At 40.8% G+C, this 24,396-nt stretch overlaps 1 protein-coding gene across 1 annotated transcript in view; it reads right to left on the bottom strand.

Moving 5' to 3' along the window:
- The window catches only part of Sorcs3 (sortilin related VPS10 domain containing receptor 3), a 606,876-nt gene that overhangs the window by 410,810 nt on the left and 171,670 nt on the right, over positions 1 to 24,396 (bottom strand). Inside the window, exon 2 of the mRNA XM_046450521.2 lies at positions 20,478 to 20,545. Within this exon, the coding sequence (XP_046306477.1) occupies positions 20,478 to 20,545 (68 nt within the window). The remainder of the gene's footprint in view (positions 1 to 20,477; positions 20,546 to 24,396) is intronic.

Here is a 24,396-nt window from a genome sequence, read left to right as displayed (position 1 = left end):
GTTTATAGCAGCTCAATTCAATATAGCTAAACTGTGGAAGCAAACTAGATGCCCTTCAGTAGATGAATGGATAAAGAAACTGTGGTATATACACACAATGGAATATTATTCAGATTTAAAAGAGAATAAAATTATGCCATTTGCCGGTAAGTAGATAGAGTTGGAGAATATCATGCTAAGTGAAATAAGCCAATCCTGAAAAACCAAAGGTCAAATGTTCTCTCTGATAAGCAGATGCTGATCCATAATGGTGGGGAGTGGGGCATGGGAAAAATTGAGAAACTCTGATGGAGCAAAGGGGAGAGAAGAATGGGGAGGTGTGCGGAGGCAGGAAAGATGGTGGAATGAGATGGACATCATTACCCTAGGTACATGTATGACTGCACATATGGTGTGATGCTATATCATGTACAACCATAGAAATGTGAAGTTGTTCTGCAATTGTGTTCAATGAATCAAAATGCATTCTGCTGTCATATATGCTTAATTAAAATAAATCTTTAAAAAAGAGTCAATATGGCCTCCTAACATGCCCAAGGCTAGATAGGTCCTTCTGTGACTGCATTCATTCAGTGATCCCAGGGAGGCCATGCTCATTGGAGAACTGGGGCCATGGATACACTAACACTAATCTCTTCCCAACCCCCAGGAGTTTCTAGCACAGAAAAATCTTTTAAATTTTTTTAATTAACATTTTTATTGACATATAACAATTGCTGACAACTTTAGGCAAGGTAAAGCCAGAAAGATATACAATAGTCCCATACAGTCACAATATCATGCTCAGCTCATACCATACCACTTTTCCAAGCATCTTTCCCATTAGGATGTTTAGATTAGAGATAATAGTGAAAAGTAACTATTTCTGGCACATACTAGCTGTTCAATATATGTTAGAAATTATGATAACTCTCCTCAAACACACATTGCCCCTACTTATCCTCTGATCTCTTGGAAATGTCCCTTTTGTCAACTATGATAAGCAATCTGGCAACTGCCTCAAAACAGCCAGTGAGTTTTGATAACTGTGGCATTCTGTATGTGCCACTCTCAGTTATCAGCTGGCTGGCTCCTGACATATGCCATCACTCCAAAATGTCCATTTAGCCCATTGTACACCATCCAGCTGTGACAGAATGCATGCTACCAAGCAGGAAACATTGTCACTGCAAAACTAGTGACAGGAGCAGAAAGGGCACCAAGAACCAAGTGTCCATAGGAGTCTGTCCAAGACTTAGTGCACCTGCAAGGCTTGCCAGCCATGTTCTCAACAACCCCCAACATCAAGACAAGGAGATTCAAATTCATCCTGCTCCTCTGTCTATTGAAAAGACATTTACAGAGCACAGAGCCAGGTTGGGTGACTCCAAGAAGCTCCCCATGTTCAGACCAAGAAGCAGAAGAGTGGGTATAAAAGCGGATTCTAAGGGACCCAAAAGAAATAAAAAGAGAGAGAGTGATGGGCTGGGGTGTTCAAGAAAGGTTGTCACTGGAGGAAAGAATACATTCTGGGCCCTAAAATGAGTGGAAGAAGAGAAGAAATTCCAGAATGCAATGTGGCATCAGTAAAGGCAGAGATGATGGAAAGGGAGGCAGTAGCCTGGCTAGAATTGCTCCGGGTAAGCATCTGCTCTACCAAGAATTTCCTAGTCTCTATCTGAGAAGTGGGTACCAAGCTCTAAAGTGACAGAATGGAGTGGAAGTCACTCAAGAAACCAACAAACGTTTCCAGCTGAGAAATCCCTCGGTTTTAAGTCATGGGTCTGCCATCTGCATTAATAGCTCAAATTTAACCTATGTGACCTTCAGAAGATTAGCCGTTTTATTAAAATCTCAGCCTGCCCATCTGCAAAGTGGAAGAGTATACTACCTACTTCTTAAGTTTCAGGGAACTATTCGATGAGATAATTCAGCAAGGAACAAGCAGATGTTTCCCCCAAGCGAATGTCACTGCTCACTTGACAATTGTTGGCACACATTTTCCATAAAAGCAAAAATATATTTTCTGATAATAAGTGTACGTAAAAGGTGACAACTCTTCAAATTTAAATAAGTCTAAAAAATGTATTTTTCAAGATAAAATTTGTATATTTGATTATTTGCATAAGGTAAAATTCCTACATTATGAAAAACAAAACTATGTTAACAGATACAAAACAGAATGGGGAAAATATTGGCATCCAACTCAACAACGTTTCCAGTTTACATATTACATTTAAAAATGTGTACAAAATGATAAGGAAATCACCAACAGATAAATGTAAGAAATGCATATAAAGAAAAAGCATGCGAAGAAATAGAACACAGAGGGGGAAATGTTCTATTCTCAATAATAAAGATCAATGATAAAAATAAATAAAATTTCAACAATTATGAATCTCTGAAACATTCATGAAATGATATCACTTCTCTACTTAAGGTCCTTTAATTATTTCCCCTTATGCTCAAGTTAAAACCAAAATTGGCTGTGTGTGGTGGTACACACCTATAATCTCAGTGGCTCTAGAGGCTAAAGCAGGAGAATTTGAGTTCAAAGGCAGCCTCAGCAATTTAGCAAGGTCCTAACCAACTCAGCAAGACCCTGTAAAATATAAAAAAGACTGGGGATATGGCTCAGTGTTCGAGCTGGTTAAGTGCTCCTAGGTTCAATCCCTAGTACCAAAGAAACACATAAAAATAATTGCTGGTAATGGCTGGCAAGAAACCGCAGGGCTTTCCATCTGGCCCTTCTCCCATCCCTATGGACCCCTCTCTTTTCACCCAGTGACTCAGTCTAGCTCTTATAACAGCAAGCTTCCAGGTGCCACAAGATCTTTGCACAGCCCTGCCTAAAATCCTTTCCTTCTCTTTTCTCCAACACTTGGCTCCTGCTAACTCTCCTTCATCCATCAATCACAGTTTTGGGAACTTCACCAATGCAATATTGCAGCACGAGTTATGTCTCTGAAAAGCATTCATATGTCGAAGCCTTTTATTCCAGAACCTCAGAATTGACCTTATTTGGAAACAAAGTTGCTGCAAATGCATTAGTTAGGATGAGGGCTTACTGTAACAGGGCAGCTCCCAATCCAATAAGATTGCTGTAAGAGGGAAATTCGGACACAGATACACACAAAGAGAACATGGTGGGAAAAAGAAGGCAAAGATGGGCAATGCTTCTATAAGCCAAGGAAGGCCAAGGACTGCAGCAAGCCGTGAGAGGCTGGTGGCATGGGATTATCCTCAGAAGGAAGCAACCCTGCTGACATCTTAGCCTTGGACTTCCAGCCTCCAGAACTATGAAACACACATTTCTGTTGTTGAAGTCCAGTTTACAGGACTATGCTACAGAAGCCCTAATACACTTATGTCCCAGGAAAGTCCTCCCTGATCCCGCCTTGTCACTCTCAGGAAGCCTGTGCCTTCCCCGCAGCCCCTTCAGAGGGCACCTGATTAATGGCTGCCTCTGCTGTGCATTGAAGCACTGAAGAAGCAGGCACAAGAGGGGCACTCTGTGAGTGTCCATAATGTCAAGCAAACATGGGGATAGCCCCCGCAGGTATGCAACCTGATTAAAGGGATGAGCACAGAAGGCAGAGTAATTCTGACAGACATTGAAGCAAACCCTAAGAGAGCACATATTTATGTGAACCTGCACCACCCCTATTACCACCATTAACACAGGGTATCCTCTCAGCTTCCCAGGTAGGTACCATCCTCATCCACCCTTCAGCTATGAGAAAGTGGGCCCAGAGGAGTTACTGCTCAAAGCTCTGTCCAAAGTGGCACAGTTAGGATTTGAACCCAGGCAATGTGCACCAGAGCACCTGCATTTAACCTCTCTGAACATGACTCTCAAGAGTGCACAGGTAAGCAGTCCAGGTAACAGGTAAGACAGGTACTTGTTCCACAAATACCTCTGTAGTTATTAAAGAATTAAGAAGTTAAGATCAACTCTAAATCTTTAAGGGGAAAAAAAAAGAGGCCAGACCCTCCGTGGGCCACCCCTTGATAGTAACATAACACACAGTGCCTTGAATTGGAGGAGACATAGTTCTAACACAGGAAAGATTTCACTGACATCTTAGTCCTTCACCTGTTATTGTACCAGGGCCTTACACTAAGGGGATTATAGATTTTGGACTCTCAGGAATCCCAATGACAACTTCCACCATAGGTGAGGCCTTACTCAAGGAGAATCTAGAATAAGGTCAAGTGCATAATCAGAGGGCTTAGATCAAATCCCAGCTTTACCACCTACTAAGTGCATATCCTCTGGAAGTTATTTAAACTCTCTGGTCCAACTGTTAAATGGGGATGATAGTAGTGTTTGCCCAACTGGCCTCATAAAGATAAGTTAAACATATGTAAGGCACTTCAAATAGCACCTGTCACATAGTTATTGTTCAATAAGTTTTAGCAACTATTATCATTGTTTTGGATCTCATTTTACAGATCAGATGAGCCCAGATATTCTCAGTAGACAGGAGATATGCATGCTCTTCTTTAAATCTGGGGATGCATCATTTTAAGGGATCTGATTATCTAAGTCTCAGGCCAATAATTTTGCAAAACTTTTAGATATATCAATTACCCTAAAGCATGTAAATGCATATGAACTACATACACACGTCCCATGCATATGTACACACAGCAAACTATGTCTACACTTCTCCTTAAATCTCAGAGTTTGGCTTTTTAAGCATAAGAGTTTCAGAAATATACCTTTCTCATTATCAACTTGATGATGCATGCTAAGAGTCTTAAATTCCTCCTCTGGAAGCCTATCCTAAGAAAAGACTCAAAATGCAGATAAAAACAAGGATTTATGTATCTAGATATGCATTACAACATTTTTAAATAGTGAAAAAAAAGTAAAGCGATCTAGACTTCAAAAACAGAGGAATAAATAGTTGAGTAAATTATGGAACAGCAATGTAATACACTATTATGCCAACATTACAATTATGTTTGCAAAACATTTTGAATAACATAGAAGGATGCTTAGTGGAACTTTATATGAAATTGGAAAGAAAATTGGTTAAACAAGTGGATCTCAATTATGTAAAGATGTACAAGTTAAAAAAATATGTAGGTATGCATATACTAAAACTTCACAATGGTTTTGAATAAGATTTAGATGATTGGTATTCTTAAGAATACTCTTCATTTTTCAAACTTTGAGAAATTATTTCTACTAGTGAAGTTATTATATAAAAACTAAATATGAAAAAAAATATTTAAATCTTAGGAAACTCATTGATTCTTTCAGGATAGCCAGATGAAACCTTGTAAAGCATTCTAATACGTCTTAATTCTCAAGTCTTAGGAAATGCAGGTTAGATGTGTTTCAATAAGATGACAATATGAAACCTCAAAACACCTCAGAGTTAGGTCCAATCCCAAATTCTCCAGTTTGCACGGTAACTACCACCCCACTGCCTATATCTCCACAGGAAGCACATGTTGAGGGATGCAATGGAGGACATTAAAGCAGACACATCACTTCCTTTATCCTCTGCCTTGTGTCCCCCAGAGGGTCCCACACGTATGCTTCCAGAATGTTGAAGTCTGACATTTTTCTGAGTTCAGCAAACCCATAAAGCCTGGACCCTAACTACGCTTCCAGGTAGAACTCACTGAGGCCAGTCAGCTCACCTAGTCCTGAGGGGTAGAACCCATGTTTACACAGCTGAAATTCAAGGGGAAGAAAAGTCAGTATCTGGTTTCCCTCAACACAAAGGCTTCAAACTTAGGCTTTCTGCCTTCCTCATACTGGATGAATTAGAGATCAGGTCACTGGACATTCTGCAGGGATTTGCAGATAAACAAACAAATCAAAGGAATCAATGAATAAGTAAGAAGAGAAAAGCAGTAAGGCTGTCATAGTCTCCAACTGTCCCTTTCTGCCTATAATTTCCCCCACATTAAATCACCCTTGGTAAACACATCTTTTAAAAATATGTTTTATTCTACAATCTGTTCACAAACCATTGTTCCTTCCTCTTTACCCCACCCAAAATGTTCCAAACTGTTCCACCCGGCATCAAAGTCTTTCCCAATGTGACTTTCATTTTCTGTCCAGTTACCTCCTTTGTCACCTTCACTGAATTGCACGCACACTTCAACTCCATTGTCTCATACCATTTTCTGAATATGCTCTGGTCCTTCTCACCTCCTGGGTTTAATCTATTTAACTAGCAAGTCTGTCCCCTCAAAATGGCCAACAAATTCCTTCCCTCCCTTCCAGGCCCACTTCTTACCTAAGCATCCTCCAATTTCCCAAGTCAGAATCAATATCTTCATTTTAAACTTATAATAATAATCATTCTTACAGAATATCATATGAAAGATTCCTATTCTCTATTTTTCTTTCTTTAGTGCCCCCCTTCTCTTCCTTTATCTCTCTCAGTCTTCCTATCTCTATCTTCATTTCTCACTCCTCATTAAAGGTTCTTGGACAAGAAAATCTTTTCTGTGTCCTTGAATGGCTCACAGTGCCTTGCACAGGTATTGTACAATGTAGGTCTCATTGAATGAATTGAGTCAATACATGGGCCTAGTGGAGTAAAATCTCCTATATTCAGAGACTTCATTCAGGAAACTCACTCTGTTCCAGGATAAATTACAAAAGTACTTATCTTAGTGCTGCGTCCACAATAAGCATTTAAAGGCAAATACAAAGTTAATTGAGAAAAATCACAGCATACAAGATCATCAACAACAGAAATCTCACATATATTTCTATTCAATAAAAATGAACATATGAAAACTGAAACTAAAAATAATATTTCAGAATTGCTTCAAAGAAAATGAAATACTGAAGTATACTTAACAAAACATGCATAGATTTTATATGATGAAAACTACAAAATTCTGATGAAAGAAAATGAAGACCTAAATAAATGAAAGAGATGTCCCATGTTCATGAATCCAAAGCCTTAACATATTAAAGATGTTAATTCTCCACATATGTATCTATAGTTTTAACATAAATCTTTTCAAAATATCAGTAAGGTTTTTTTGTATTGTTTTGTTTTGATTTGGTTTTTGTTTTGGCAAACCAAAGTAAGCTTATTCATCTAAAATACATATGCAAAAGTATAGACCATAGAATAACTTTTTTAAATGTTAACAGAAGAATTAAAGGGGGAATAAATATTCTACCTAATACTAAGACTAAATCACTATAGTATTAAGAGTATGATATTAGCAGAGAGATGGATGAAGTCCAGTGGAACAGAGCCCAGAAATAGTTCCATATAAATATGTTCAACAAATTGTTGATAAAGAGTCAGAAATGATTCAATGTAGGAAGAACAGACTTTTCAAAAAATGGTGCTGGAGCTACTGGACATGCATAGGCAAAGAGATGAATCTCAACATACACGTTATGCCTTAGACAAAAATGAACTCAAAATGGATCAAAGTCTTAAATGTAAACCATAAAACTATAAAATACTTAGAAAAAAAAATAAGAGAAAAATCTTTGAAATCTAGGACAATACAAGAAGTTCTTAGACTTGATCCAAAAACATAAAACATAAAAGGACATTTTACAAAGTGGACCTCATCAAAATTAAAAGTTTGCTCTACAAAAGCCCATAAGAAGAGGATAAAAGTACAAGCTAAAGTTTGGAAGGAAATAATTACCAACCAATCCAACAAAGACTAGCATCTGGGGTACACAAAGAGTTCCTAAAACTTGGTGGTAAAAAAAAAAAAAACAATCCAATTTGAAAATGGGCAAAAGACATGAACAAGACAAGACTATGAGAACAACAAAGACTGAGAAGCTTGCAAAGAAACCGGATCTCCCGTACATTGCTGGTAGGACTGCAAAACGCTACAGCCACTCTGGAAAACAGTTTGTAAGCTTCTTATAAAACAAAATTGACAACTACCACGCCACCTAAGAATCACATTCTTATATTTTGATTAAAAAAAATGTTTGCACAAAAACTTGTATTCAAGCATTCACAAAAGCATTACTTGCAATAGATGAAAACTGGAAACAACAGAAACAGCATTTCCAAGAAGTAAGCAGGTACACAAACTATGGTGCTTCCATGCCATAGAATACTCTTCAGTCACATTAACAAACTAATTATTAATATGCAAAAACCTGTATGAATCTCCAGGGAATTATGTGAACTAGAAAAGGCCAATTTGAAATGTTACACACTGTATGATTCCATTTCTCAATAACATTTTTTAAATAACAACATTTTAGAAATGAAGACCAGATGAGTGGTTTCCAGCTTATTGCAACTAAGGTTAGAGGTAAGGGAGGTAGAGGTAAATAGAGAAAAACAACATTCGAATATGAGACAGCCCCATGGTGATGGGACCACTGGGGGAGTCTGGGTGACGTATACATAGAATCTCTCTGTGCTGTCTTTTGAAACTCCCTACCAATCTTAAATTATGTCATGGAAAACTCATATTAAAAATGTATATGAAATGGCACAGTCTAGATAATAGTTGTGTTAGTCAACTTTTTATCCCTGTGACCAAAATACCTGATAAAAACAACATAGGGGAAGAAAAGTTTAATTCGGGCTCATGATTTCAAAGGCTTCAGTCCATGGAGAGCCAACTCCATTACTCTGGGCTTGAGGTGAAGGAGAAATATGGTGGTGGAAGGGTGTGGTGGCAGAAAGCTGCTTGGCTCAAGGCAGCCAAGAAACAAAGAAAAGGAGAGTGTAGGATTGATCCAGGGACAAAATATTGTAATCCCCAAGGGTTATGCTTCCATTGACCTATTCATCTAGCCATGCCCCACCTGCCTACAGTTACCACCCAGTAATCCATTGACATTATTAACCCATCAAATTAATCAATCCACCAGTGAGATTTTATCTCTCATAATCTAATCATTTCACCTCTGAACATTCTGCATTACCTAATACCTAATATTTTGGGGTACACTTCATATCCAAGCCATAACGATATTCAGTGATCAACAACCACTCTTCAAAAGAGGCATGAAGATAACGTGGATGCCTAAGAGCATTCCTGCATCTCTGGGTAAATGGGGCAGCAAGTGGAGGGGTGTCACAAGAAGAAATAAAAATTTTCAAGAATTTTATATATAAATAAATTCCAGTTTCATGTATCACCTTCATTTATGAAAGTCTTATTAAAACTATGGCACATTGTCTAAGGTGAAGCAAAACAGATGTGGAAATTCAGCATCCAGAACTGAAAAGTGCTCACTACATTAGGCAGTTATCCATTCACTATAACAAATTACCTTAGATGTTCAATTTATAAAGAGAAAAATGCTTATTTCAGCTTGTAGTATTGGAAACTTTGGTTGGCCTGGTTGCTTGTAGGTTTGTAGCAAGGCAGCACATCATGTCAGAAGCATTTGGCAGAGCAAAATCATTCACCACATAGCCAGGAAGAAAAACAGAGGAAGAAGAAGGTGCCATGGTCCCCCCACCCCCTTCGTGGGCACACCCCCAATGCTCTAAGGAGCTGCTACTGGGCTCTACCTTTTGAGGATTTCACCCCCTTCCAATAGTGCCAGAGGGTAGGGGCCAAGCATTTAACTCATGGGCCTTTGGGGGCCACTTATCAAAAAGATAACCACTAACAAAACCCTGAATTAAAAACTATTTGAGAAAGCCGCAATGACCAAGTGAGACAAGCATGAACTTTGGAGTTTTACAGACCTGAAGCCAAACTTCATCTCTATTTTAGTCAGCTTTTTCATGGCTAGGACAAAAAGATCCAAAATGAATAATTTCAGAGAAGAAAAATTTTATGTGGGGTCTCACTGTTTCAAAGATCTCAGTCCACAGACAGCTGTCACCACTCCTCAGGGCTCAAGGTGAGGAAGAACATCGTGGCAAAAAAGTAAGGTGGAGGGAAGTGGCCCAGGACATCACATCAGGAAGCAGAGAGAGACTCTACTATCAGATACAAAATATAAGCCCCAAAGGCATGCCCCCCCTAATGCCCACCTCCTCCAGCCACACCCTACCTGCCTTTAGTTACCACTCAGGTAACCCCCATCTCATAACGTCATCATTTCACCTCTGAATGTTCTTGCAGTGTCTCACACATGAGCTTTTGGAGGACACCTAATTCCTAAACCATAATAATCTCCATTACCCACTGGCTATCAGAATCTCAGGTTCATCATCCACCAATGTGGGACAAAATCCTTGCAAGGTTGTTTATGTAGACAGCTCCTAGTACATTCCTTGACACAAAACATAAGACAACTTTTTAAATCAGTAGTATCATTGAAGGGATGTTCTTTAACATTTTGCATATTTTCAGTCACCTCTGTGTTAGAATCTAAAGGAGCCATGCAATCTGCAAAGACTTTTGGTCTGGTATTTCCAGTTTCATTTCTTACCTTTCTTCTGGTGGTTTCAGCCTCTTTGTGCATAGGAATGACCAAGGGAGCTCAGGTAGTCAGAAATGCCCAAACCCTGAACACAGCTGGAGCTTTGGCTACTTGACCCAACTGGTCCCTTCAATTATCTCTGGCAGCAACTTAAACCACAGAGAAGACAGCTGACACCTGCTGTCAATTCATAAGAATAGAGACATGACATCCAGTAGAGCTGCTATGGTGCCTGGAGAGACCCAGAATGTTCTTTCTGGAATTTCATTTTTCATCTCTTCCTCCAAATGCCGAGTTATCTCAGTGTTCTTCTAATGCATCCTATACCTCGCTTAAGATAGTGATGATTTCTGTTACTTGTGACCAAAAATGCTTTATGATGAAAAAAAAAAAAAGCTTTCTGATGTCACCTACAAACCAATTCCCTAATTTCTGTGCTCTGCTACTGCATGGAGCCTAGAATCCCAGCTCCCAATTCAACCCTCAAAAGGTTTCTTTCAAGATGGAAAGCAAGACCTTAGAACCACTATTGTCATAGCACTCTCTAAGATCAATGCTAATTGCCCAATTAGACAGGCCTGATGCTGACATAATGTGAGCTAATTAGTAAGTGCCAGAGCTCATTCTAATTATTAACCTTTATGGTTGTCATTTGTAAAGATGAAGGTGCAGCTATGGAGTTTTGCACGAATGACTGCACTTGTCACTCTGAGTCAGCTGTAAGGAAAATGGGTAGAGGGGAAGGTAGCGTGTACCCTTTTCAGGGATCTTTAGAAGCCCTGGTGGCCATCAAGTCTCAGGTCAGTGTCTATGTCAGAATCAAGAAGGGAGCTCTTTAAAACTGTAAGTTCCTAGCTCTTGATCCCCCAAAATTGATCCAGTAAGGTTTGGAATAAAGCCCAGAAAACTGACTTTTCTTAAATTTCCCAGGTGATTCTCATGATTCACCTGAAGTGAAAACCACTTAGACAAATATCCAAGGAAACCCATTCATAATCACCATAGGAGTCCCTTGGCCATAGATCTCTTATGAAATATGAATGGCTGCTAAGCAAGAGAGGCCAGAAGAGATTGCTAATACAGCTGCTGGGAATCGAGAGACCTAGATTTGGGTCCCAGATCAGAAATCAATCACCACCAATCCACATGGAACCAGAGTTTACCCATCTGTGAAATGGATTAGCCAACTACCCAGGCTTTACCTTCCTCCCAGAAATGACAAGTGCCAAGCGTTCATGTGAGCAATGACTACAAACATACAAGGGTAAGACATTAGCATCTTTGAAAGGCCAATGTTTTAAAGATAAACCTTATGGATTGCACTTGAAAACTTGACTCAAACTTGAACTTGGGCACCTCTGGAAGAAACAGCAAGATATAAAATGCTTCCTCCATAAGTTCAGTGATTCCTGGAAGAAACCTCACAGACTCAGGACACAGAAGAGAGATCTTCTTACCAGTTTATTGCTCCCCAAATAATGTCGATGACAGTGGTGTTTGTGGGGAAGCTGCCAGAAGCCTCCTAACGACAACGTAACTGGCCACCAAATGATGAAAAAGTAACAATGAAAGCTTGACTGCCTAATCTTTATAGTCGTTATCCATATAAGTAGGAATGGGGTACATAAAATCCACTTTCCTATAAATGTGGAAATAAATAGGCTCTCTGCGAATTTAAAAAAAAAAAAATTGGCTTCCAACCACATCCAAAGGGCCCACCTATCATAGTTTTACACATGTGGACATCTGGCAGGGAAAGAAATTAAGGCCTACCTTAGAGAGAAGGGGAATACATCCATTTATAATGTTATTTTAGAAGGGACTGTCTGGTCCTATGCACTTATTAACTTCATTAGAAGGCTAATGAATCTACTGCTGGGAAAATGAGAGGGAGCTCAGGCTGCAGAAAGGGATGGGGAGAATTTCACACCCCTTCTCCAAGTGGCGGGGTTATTTATGATCGTGATAAAATGGCATTGCATTTGGAGGAAAGGGAAAACAACATAAAATAACAATCAACAGACACAATCCATACAAAAGTGTTACATTCTCTCAGCCACTGGACAAAAATCAAGATTTATGCATGTCGGGGTCCTGCCTAGTGGAAAGGAAAAAAAAATGACTAGACCATAAAAAGAAACCCTCTTTCCCATAATAAATAGGAGAACATTAAATCTATAATCCAGATCGGCTTTTCCAACGTTCTCATTTCTCTGTTCTCTAGCGAAGTAAGATGTCTGATGACCTAATATTTAGAGCAAACTCTTTTCTTATTCTATCTTTTAGGAACAAAGACTTTCATAGATTGATGGTCCCTATGTTTAATGAATTTAAACTAAGTAGTCTGGACAGGTGTTCTGGCTAATGCCTTCCAACTGGCTCACACCCCTCAGTGAACAGCAAGTTAACAGAGTATGCTAAGCTGTTGACACTTAGATTGCAACTTCACCACCAGATATTTTAAGGAGAATGGCAACAATTAGGGTAATGCTGCTAGCTCATAAAATGTTGGGCATCATAATCTGTTGAGCATCATAAATTCTGTCTCTGCTTCCTATTTGATGTGGGAGGGTCTTAGATTCAGAGTCAAAAGAGATTTGAGAGATCATTTCATCTAATATCTTTATTTATGAGGAAAGAGATGGATGCACAGTAATCCAATTAATTACTAACAGAAATGGACCTAAAGCCCAAGTATCTGAGTGGTTCCCAATTCTATACAAAAATTGGAAATTATAAATGCCTAAGTAATAAATGCCTTCCTAAGTCAGAGTCTCTTGGGAAGTCCCCAGATATCTGGATTTTTTAAAACATATTCCACAAGTAATTTGGTGGATACACCAAATTTGAAAAACATTAACGGCCCCACCCTGATTTGTTAATCGCTTGAGAAGTAGCCAAGCTTTTCAGTGAGTTTAGTTCCCCAAAAAGTGCATTAAGAAAAAACCTATAAAAGACAAAGTAACTCAACCCTAGGTTGGAGGAATCGAAAATAAGGTAGTGCTTTGCATCTTACATCAAAAACCATCATCGTTGTCAATGTCATCCTCATTTTGTGATTTTAAAAACCAAGAATTGGGGCTGGGGTTATGGCTCAGTGGTAGAGCGCTCACCTCACATGTGCAAGGCCCTGGGTTCGATCCTCAGCACCACATAAAAATAAATAAAAGTTATTGTGTACAACTACAAAAAAATAAATACTAAAAAAAAAGAATTATATTAATCTGCATGTTGTTCCAAAGGAAAAGCCTTTGGAAATACTCAAGTAAAAAATACAGAATTTCTAGGCACTGTGTGTCTAGGAGTCCATATTTGTTCTATATACTACCCTTCTGATGATATGATTGCAGTTGTCATCTGGAACCTGTCAAAACTGCTGGTCTAAGAGGAGATGGATCTACAAACAAAAAATAAGCATTCTTATATTAAGTAACTTGCTAGATTGCTAGCATTCTGCATTCTATTCAGTATCTCACTGAATCTTCACAACCTCTATAAAATAGGTCTAGTTACCATCCCAGTATATAAATAAGCAAACTGAGGCTTCAAGAGATCAAAAGATAGCTTATTCATATAGTGAAGCCAGTAGGCAGCCTAGTTCTGATTCATATCCAGGAAAATTGAACACAGGACTCACCCTTTCTACATACAGTACATACTTAATCCCATTTGTCACCAGGTATTTCTGAAAACTATGGGAACTATTATCATAGGAAGTATAGTCAGCCCTTCACATCTGTAATTCTACATCTGACAACTCAGCCAAAAGTAAATCAAAGCTATTTGGAAAAAAATGATCACATATGAATTGAACATGTCCAGATTTTTTTGTCATTATTCCCTAAATAATATAGTAGAACAACTATTTACACCACACTTTTACTTTGTATTAAGAATTATGAGTAATCTAGAGATAATTTAAAGTATAACAGAAGATGAGTATATGGTCTATACAAAAAGTACACCCTTTTCTATAAGGGATTTAAGCATCCACAGATATGGTATCTATGAGGGATCCAGCATCCAATAAATTCCCCACAGACACCAAGGGATGACTGGGGTCATTCCTCTTAAGAGGCACACATTCTAGTGGAGAAGTAAGATGCGTTGTGTTAAACAAAATGTATGTGCCAGATTGAATGCTTCTCCTACTGTTTCCTAGAACTGTTTTGCATTCTTTATGGAATGAGGTGGGGTGACAATAATAAAAATAGAAGTATCTCTAGACCAGTGCTACTCATGGCAGAATTCACTGCACTTTGCATATATATACATATTCTTGTATACATTTGCTGATGTTTCCCACATACATTAATCTCATCTTTCAGCCAAACTAAGTGTTGCTTGAGGATATCGCTTATGACACACTTATTCCGCACCTCCCAGCCACGAGTGCGAGATGCTCAATTAATTATCTGTTCAATTGGCTGTTCTGTTACCCATTCCGTTTTCACTAGATTCATAACCACTGAAAGCAAATAGAAGGTCCCAGTCCTTGAGGGAGGATTGCACAGTCTGTATCAGCCCAGCCTTCGGGACCTCACATGTGAAGAGCCTAGCGGATGGGATGGAAAGCTTTTAATTAACAGCCGAACAAAAAAATGTCATTCCAATCTGCAGTTTTGTTTCCATTAATTCACTCAGATTCAGTAGGAATTCCACTAAGAATTGGGGTGAGCAGCTGTAGAGGGAGGGAAGCACATAAATAAATCATGAGTGTCATTAAAATTTGTAAACTAATAACTTCTGGGAAGTCTTAGCAATTATTATCAGGGTTTTCTTGGCAAACAAAAAATTAATAAATCCAAAAGGTCTCCATTTTCTATTAAAAAAGGCAGCATCCCTGAGAAAGGTCACTGACAGAACAATTAGGGAGAAAATAAATGGTTCAGACAACAGCTTGTGAACCAGATGAAAAGTCAAAGGATTCCCAAGTGGCAGGAGAATAAGACAACTCAATACAATGAAAGGGACAGGGCGAGGCAGGGCTGGTGCTGAGATTGGTTTGGGGATATTGGAAACTTCCATTCAATTCTCTAAACCCTTATGAGATGTAGCCTAAAGGCTAGGCATTGTAGGTCCAGAAACAACTCAGACATGTGGTCCCTAGCTTGAAAAGCTCCCAGGCGGAGAACAAATCTCAACACTGCTTAAGGATGTGAAGCTATGGCTGAGCAGAGAAGGGACATCCCACCTGGGGAGGAGGATCAAAGCAGGCCTCCAACAGCGTGTACCTGGGAATCTGTCTGCTCTAGAAACACCCTAACCAAGAAGGCCCTTTGCTCTGTGGGCTCTGAAGCTGGGAATCCAGAGGAACATCTGTGCAAACTGGATGCTTTGCTTAAATCAGAATGCCTCCCATACTGCTGGGCTAGGGTTAGGGTTAGGGTATACCAAATGAGGGGAAACATTCATTGTGAAGAATTCCTGCTTCCTCTTATGCCTAGATAGTTGCAAATTCATTACCTTTGTGAGGACCCTAATCTAGTAGCCAAAGAAAAGCTCCTGTGGAGACCACACACTCACGCATAGTCTCTTTTGATCTGAAGATGTTCCATTCAGGAACCTCTACTAGAGACAAGCTCTTGTCATGGGGAAGGTGGAAGCTAAAACAATTGCTTGATAACTCATCACTCTCCAGAAAACAATATATATTTTTTTTTGAGAGAGAGAGAGAGAAAGGTAATGTGTTCATTATCCCAACTGCTAATGTCTAAGGCATAAAGAACTGAGTCCAAGAAATGATTTGCCAGTCAGAAACATAAATCTTGACCATGACTTATGTTCAAGGCTAATACTTCAGCCACAAGCTGTGGATTAACTGGCTTTATTTTAGTTTCCATTTCCCTAATGGAGGACCGTGAATGCCACTAAAGGAGGTGGAGACCCACAGAGCACCATGTGTGCAGAGGGGCATAATAATGGCACCGGAGCAAGGGGGCTGCATGGAGTCTGCACAGAATGCAGCCCTTCCTTGGAGTCCACAGTCCTGGTGCACCACATGACAGTGGCCTATGTTTGGTGAGAATGAAGGAGACGTGAATGGGAAGGTTGTCTCTATTTAGCTGCAGAGTTTTCATTTAGGAGAGTGCAGAATATAGGAGTCTCAGATCACAGCTTGGAAGACCTCCTAATCTCTGCCTTATGACCTAAGTAACACAGGGAAGGCCTGGGTCCTTTAGAAAAGCCAGTCCTACCCCCTTAATTCTCTAAACCTGAAAGCCTATGTGTGTAGTATTCTTGGACGAAGGGATGCCACCAGGTGGTTGTGCTAAATGACAAACTTGCACAGCCATCCTGGGTAACAGCGCCAAAAAGTTCCAGAAAGAATGTCACAAGGACACAGAGACTGCTGCACTATTTGATGTCTCAGTCTTTTGTCTATTTAGAAGACCTCTGAATTATTAATCCAGTGAGGCAAATAATTATATCACACTGAAACCTGGCAGGGGGTGTCATCTTGTCATGACAGCTGCTGCTCCAGGGCTTCTCCTGTTGTACAGAAAATTGAAGAAGAATCACCAAGTTCAATTTCAAGTTGGTTAAGCATGTTGGGCCAAATCACAAAGCGAAAGGGGTGCATGTTTAATTCAGCTTCTTTTCTCAGCCCACTGTATTAGGAAGGAAAATCATACTGCTCTAGGCTCCAGTGGTAAAATGTCATCGTTATCAGTACAGAAAAAGAGAATGGGAGATAGAGAACTTTAGGGGAAGCATGGGGAAGACAATGAAAAGAAGACTCCCTGTGAGGCCCTAGCAAGGTGGGAACACCCACAAGATGTAGGAGTAGTCTCTTCCCTCATTCCTACACCCAGAGCCCTTAATCTGGGCTTTATCAGACCCATGAACACCTTCAAACCTAACACAAAACTGCATTCATAGATGACATTTATCCAGAGGCAAAGCCCATAATACCCACCAGCTTTGCATACCACGGGGAACCTGTTTTCGATAAAGTGCACTTTGAGGACCACCTTTGGCTGGGCCTCTCCTATAAAATGTGGGGTCCCTGCACCCTCCTACCCAGTCCAGCCTTCATCTGCTCTCTACCTCCTCCGTGGCTCCCCTCTCGCTTGCAGGCCAGCACAGTCTGGTCTTTGCCCTGCTGTACTCAGGACAGTTTTCCACTTTTGCCATTTGCCAATCCCTCCCATTATTCAACACCTTTTCAACATAAGGTGTTGACCCAGTAGAAAGTGATATTCCAATTCCCCCCAGGTGGCACAGGGGACAGCATTCTAATTCACCTCCTGCCCTACTTCATCCTCAAAGTCTCTGCTAACTCCCACAGAACACAGAATGTACCTTAGTATCCTCCAGTTTCCCCTCACACAGACCTCTGCAGCAATGGATCCTTAAAAACAAAGTCAATAATGGAACAAAAACCCTATACAAACACCCAGTTTCTAATAAGCATTAATAATTACAATGAAGTAAGCACTTGCTACGTGAGTTACTGTGCTAAGTCTTTTCACATTTATTATTTAATCCTTCCAAGAAGCCATTCATCAAGCAAACACTTATTAAGCACCTCTTGTGTGCCAGCTTCTCTTCTAGGTGCTGAGGGCACAGCATTGAATTAAAATGCAAAAAAAAAAAATTTGCTTTCTAGAAGACTTAAATACTGGTGGGTTATAGGTAGACAATAAATAAATCAATAAGTAAAGACCTAGCATGCCAGATGGGGATAAGTACCAAGAAGGGAAACATAGTCAAGTGATGAACAGTGAAGTCCTGGGGAAAGGTCTCACTGATTAGGAGACCTGTGAGCAGAAGGGAAGGAAGCAAAGTATCTGCCTGAACCCTGGGGGCTCTAGGTGGACGGAGATGAGCATAAAGACTCCAGGGAGCAGTATGGTGGGTGCATCAGAAGAACTGCAAGGAAAATATGGCAAAGGCAAAGGTATGTTCTGTGCTATCCCCAATTTACAGACAGGGAAACTAAGGTGTAGAGAGTGAAATGAAAGTTTGGTCTCCCCTAAAAGGTATGACCACACCCCAACCCCCAGAACCTGTAACAGGACCTTATTGAAAAAAATGAGTCTTTGAAGATGCCATCAAGTTAAGGATCTCGTAATGAGATCATCCCAGATTATCAGGGTGGGGGGGCTGAGTCCAATGTCAAGTGTCATCATAAGAGACAGAAGAGGGGAAGACACAGAGCAGGTGTTTTAAAATCAAAGGCAGGAAGGGAGGGATGCATTTGCAAGGGCTGCCAGCAGCCACCAGAGGCTGGAAGAGGCCACAGAGGATTCTCCCTGAGAGCCTCCACAGGGATTGTGGCCTCCATAGCACCTTGTCCACAGACTTTGGGACTCCAGAACTCTGAGAGAATAAATATCTGCTGCTTTAAGCCCCCTGGTTTGTGGGACTTTGTTATAGTAGCCCCAGGAAACTAATACAGAGAGGTTAAGTAAAGTGGACAGAGTTACAGAGCTCCTGGGGGGACAAACAGGCACTTGAATCCTGGCTAGTGGACACCTGGAGCCCTGGAGCCACCACACTGCATACCACGTGTCAGTGAATTCACGGGTCTCTGTGACTGTGGGCACCCCCTTCTCAGCTTCTAGACTAAGGCACACAGCAACTAGTCCAAGATCCCTGTGTTTGCCTGGTTTATTCCCAGAATTGGTTGAACTTCTTCTGAAGCATGGGATGCCAGGACAGCTGTTTTCCAATATAAGGATAGGACTTTCTGGCTTATTTCATGATTTGGCCAAGCAGACTACACAGAAGTGAAGCTTAAAGTATCACACAGCATCACTGGGCATGAGGGAAGGTTTCTGAGCTCTAATTCTCTGGGAAGTACTGTGCGAGTGGAAATAGTCAAGCTTTCCTCTGCTAGAGGCACGCTGGTTACTTACACCTCTGCCCATTTTCACTGAGCAGCAAAATTAGATCCGAGACATCCTGTGCAGAGAGGCAGGCCTCGATCAATATGAGCAGTTAGCCCCCAAATATATAATAGATGCCGTGACCGTCCCCCTTCCTGCGGAGAGAGGCTATTTCTCTGCAAACAAGCAGGTCAGGTGAAGAGGCATCTCGCATCCCAGACCCCTCATATTTAAGACCCAAGGAAATTCTTAGGACGTAGCACAGAGATAAGGATGCAGCTAGAAAAAAAAATGGCCTTTTATGACAGTGTTCTCCAGTGTTAACACCTGAGAGAGAAAACAGGAGAAAATGGTCAACCCCTTGAGTCCCACAGCCATGAGCACAGAGTGTAAAGCACCAAGTCACCCTGGCTGGTGGAACTTGCTGCAGCCCAGTGTGACTGGACATCAGCATGTCTGAGTGTGAATGTAGGTAACCAGGTGTGTAAAGAGGTATATATATGGGCACATAGTTTCCTGGCCAGAGGATCTCCTAGTGTCACAGCTTCATTAAAGTCCTTCTTAACTCACCCATATTGCTCTCTTCCCTCGTCCCCTGGTAGCACTGCTACCACGGTGGTCTTATCAACTAGGCATAGAAGGTACAGTGTCTAGCAATCACAATACTTTCAGGGGCCTCAAAATATTTTAAGTTCTTTTGAATTAAAAAGAAAAAAAATGAATTTTAGGCTGAAATTTTAATCCACGATATTAAGGTATTTGTCTTGCTACCAATTATTATTAAATTTTATTTTTAATAAAATGATATTATTTTAATATTATTTTATGGGAAAAGGGCCCCTTAAGGTAAAAGTGCCTAGGAACCATGAAAGTGACCACACGGACTTAGATCTGGGTCTCCAGAACCACAACACCTTCCACATGCAAAGGCCTGGACACCGTCCCTAAGCCAAGGCTGACACCCATGGCAAGACTTCCTCGGGCAGCAGAGGGCCCCCTTGTCGAGGGTCTCTACCTGTTGAAGCTGTGGTCATCTGACCTCTCTGGCCAGACCTCTCCTTCTTCAGCAGAATGACACTATAGAAGTGCCAAGGTGCGGAGAATGTATGCTGGACTCAGAAGATAGAAACAGAGGGAATTAATTCAGAGGAGGAGGTGCTTGGGTCCGCCCATGCATTAAAATGGGCTTCCAGGAGGAGGCCAATCTTCAGCTCCTTCTGAAACTGGCTTCCCAGCTGTTCAGCCTGCATTTCTCCAGAGCCAAAGCGATGCACCTCCTTAAGAATCTCTAATCCACTTACCGCCAAAGAGAACTCTCAGTCACGCTCCCCAGGTTGAAGTCGTACAGCTTCGTCAGGATCAGTATGACCTGCAAGGGGTGGGATGAGGGCAGAGGAGAGGGACAAAGAGGGACAAAGGAAGCTGAATTTAGTTTGTGTAGCAGTATACAGTGCATCTCCTATCACCCAGAGGAGGGCTTAGTATTTATCTGTTAAGTTGAGGGGATCAAGCAAGGGGGGAAATTATTAATTTAATGCATCTCTGTAACTGGTGGCATATATTTTAATCCTGGAAGTTCTCTGCATTTGAAATAAAACATGCCAACAGGAATTAATTGGGCATTGACAGTTGTTTCTCCACATCTGTCCCCCCTCAAGGTCAGGCCCAGGCCAGCTGGCTTTGTTCAATACCAAGGTCACCCAGAGATCAGGGACAGACTTGCTTTTGATCTCAAGATGACTCTGATGTACAGAACTGGATCTAAAGGGGGAAGAAGGAACTGGGTCTGCTTCTGTCTGTCTACAGAAGGGCTTCAAAGAGACTCTGTGTTTCCATCAGTAGGGCCTTCGCAGGCATAAATACTTGAATGGCAGTAGGCTCAGTCCCCACCATCCTCTGATGCCATTTGCCATTGATCATGTGGCATCTGCCCCACCATGCAGTAAGCAGGTCATTGGACTTCACAGGACTCCAGGACCGCTCCCCTGACTGCAGCTGAAGTGAAAAACCCAGAAGCAGCTCTATGTGCCAGAGAGTTCGACTTAGTGGTGTTCTGAACTACTCTTGGGCTGGTGAGTGTGTTCCTGGGCCCTTTAGTCTCCTCCTGCTGGGACTCGAATATCAGCGATTGCCCTGCCCACCCCTCAAGTGCCCTGGACAGTGGCTTAGGTACAACCTTCTACCTCCGAGTATGCTAAGTGCCCGAACCTGAGTCTGCTTTAATCAAAACGCAGGTGGGTAATACACAGCGCCTGCCTGCACGCATGATAATCCAGTTACACATAATCGTGTTTATCTAAATTTAATGCACAACTCATTTCACTCTTCTCAGCTCCTTCCCATTCCACAATTTAACTTCCTCCAGTTCATTTGCACAGAAGCCATTAAACTCTTTCCAAGATAATGAATTTCTGCTACCAAGATGGGACTTTCCCATTCTAGGTATCCATTTAAGATTAAAGAAAAATAATCAGCCATTATATCGAACATTTTTATGGCACTTAACTAACAACAAAATGCTCACTTTTGAGATTTATTCTCATCTCGCACTCCATGGGGTCAATCAGCCCCATTTTTATTTCTCCTATGTAAACTAAGAAAAAGATGCGAGCCTGGGATGGGATCCATTATAGATCAAAAGGAGTCCATGTCAAATTGGGCTTAGGACATTTAACTTTTGTGGGAGGCCATTCCCAGAGGGCTCAGATTTCTCCCCAGATTGTGTCCTATGACTGGAATAACAGGCTGGCGAGAAACATCATCAATGGCATGGCTATCTGCAAAGTAGCAGAATCCACCAAGCTGCCTTATTACTAGAGCACACAGCAAGGAGGGTTTAATCTATGCAGTGAATTATCCTTTTTTGTTTTTTATAATACCAAATATTTGATGTCATATGGATATTCTAAAGTAAGGAATAAATAATTTGTATATGCATAAAAATTAAAAATGTATGATACATTGAGATGCCCTGTTAATATGTAGATTTCAAAGTGATGAATTAGAGCTTCCTATTCATTTCATATGTTCCTATGAAAAATTATGAGATTGTGAAAAACTGGGTATACAGTTTTAATTAGTTGGCCTAGTTGTTGGTGATGGTTCTTTTACAGTTTTTTTTTTCTTGTTTTGTTTTGTTCTTTTTAGATGTACATGACAGTAGGGTGTATTTTGACATATTAAACATACTTGGAGTATAGCTTATTCTAATTAGGATCCCATTCTTGTGGTTGTATATAATGTGGAGTTTCACTGGTTTTGTATTTATGTATGAACATAGGAAAGCTATGTCCAGTTCATTCTACTGTCTTTCCTATTCCCTTCATTCCCCTTTGTCTAATCCAATGAATTTCTGTTCTTCCCTCCCTTCCCCTATCATGTGTTAGCATCCACATATCAGGGAGAACATTTGGCTTTTGGTTTGGGGGAATTGGCTTATTTCACTTGCATGGTATTCTCCAGCTCCATCCATTCACTGGCAAATGCCATAATTTCATGCTATTTTATGGCTCATGGTGTATATTTACCACATTTTCTTTATCCATTCATCTATTGAAGGGAACCTAGGTTGGTTCCATGACTTAGCTATTGTGAACTGAGCTGCTATAAATATTGATGTGGTTGCATCATTATAGTATGCTGATTTTAAGTCCTTTAGGTATAAACTGAGAAGTGGGAAAACCGGGTCAAATGGTGGTTCCATTCCAAATTTTCTAAGGAATCTCCATACATGAAGTGAATTATTCTTATCCATAATCTCCCCAACCATACAGGTAACAACAAGCAGATAACTGTATATACACGCAGACAAACAAACAGACCCTTGTACACACATCTAACAGAGTTCTTCTGCCTTTCATTTGGTGACCTTTCATCTACCAAGTCATTCTCAGAGTTACCTTGTAAAAGCTCAGGTATCTGAGTGTAGGACAGCCCAAGTTTTAAAAGAACAAGCTCCAAACTATGCTAATCTATTAGGAATGAGTCAGAACAGTCATCTAGGCCCTTGCAGGAACAAGTCAAATCACTCCATTTTTCTCCAAATATATCAAGCCTTCAGGGACCTCAAACAGTCTCTAAAAAGCATGAAATTCAGGTCAAAAGAGAAGATGTTGGGGATAAGGGTTCCAATTAACCAACAAAGCTTCTAACAACTAGATCTAGAAAATTCTTCTTATCCAAAACCTAAAGCACCCATCTTCTTTCCCTCTCTCCTTTCCTTCTCTCTTCTTTATTGAGTAACTGAAATTCTGGCCACGAGTCTACACACTGGAGATATACAAAGAAAGGATCCGGGTCTTGCCCTTGTAGAGCTCACAGTCTCCTAAGGGTGACTCCAAAAATGAGCAGACAATTCCGTGCTCCCAGGCAAGGTTTCCTAATCCAAACTGATACCTAAGAGCAGAAACTACCAAGTCACAGGGGGCTGGGGAAGACCTCTACTTAGAGGCAGCACCACCACAAACACTCAGACATGCTGGAGGCCATCCATCCGAAAGGATGTTATTAGAGTCTCCTTAGTTCGTCCTTCCTCTCAGTGGCTGCCATGAGATTGCATCATGACAATTTCCTGACTGAAGACCACAGCTGTGTGCTCCAAAATTCATTGCTTCCTGTTTGTCAAGTCTGTACCTCCCAAGAGCTGCTTCCAGCTAATGAAGGGATACTAAAGCAGACCATTTCTGGATGACAGGTGACTCCTCGGATGGGTGACAATGACTTGAAGATTCCCTTTCTGTGTTTCTGAACTTCCAGCCTGCTTTCCTGCCTTCCTGCCTGTCTCCTTCACGTGGGGTCAGGCCTGCATCTCGGTCTAGTAGCTGTTCCAATCTCTTCTGGCTCCTTTCCATTCTCATTCACGGGCATATTTTTTCTAATAATTTTCTTGGACATGGGATCTTATCTTGGTGCCTGCTTCTTGGAGGATCCAGACTAACACATTCTTTCATACTTGTGTGAATATTATTTCTGCCTTCATGACAGATTGTTTCAGTTTTGCCTGTTAATTCATGAATGTTCTCGGTCAGAACCTTTACCTGTGCCTTCTGCTTAAGGAAGAAATCCAGGCCCAGTCATTTTACTAGGATTCAAAATCCTGTCCCTTTGCCTTAAGCAATCTAACTTTCCTTCAGGTTTTCCAAACATACTCATTTCCATTTTCTTCCATGTGGTATTGCCATATCATCACTTTATGTCACCCGCCTGTGCTGACCAGCCTAT

This window comes from Marmota monax, unplaced genomic scaffold, assembly GCF_021218885.2.
Source record: "Marmota monax isolate L192 unplaced genomic scaffold, Marmota_monax_Labrador192_F-V1.1 WCK01_AAM20220418_F8-fsc00004, whole genome shotgun sequence".
Lineage (NCBI taxonomy): Eukaryota > Metazoa > Chordata > Mammalia > Rodentia > Sciuridae > Marmota > Marmota monax.
The sequence above is the reverse complement of the archived record's forward strand: the minus strand, read 5'-3'. Positions and strand labels throughout refer to the sequence as shown.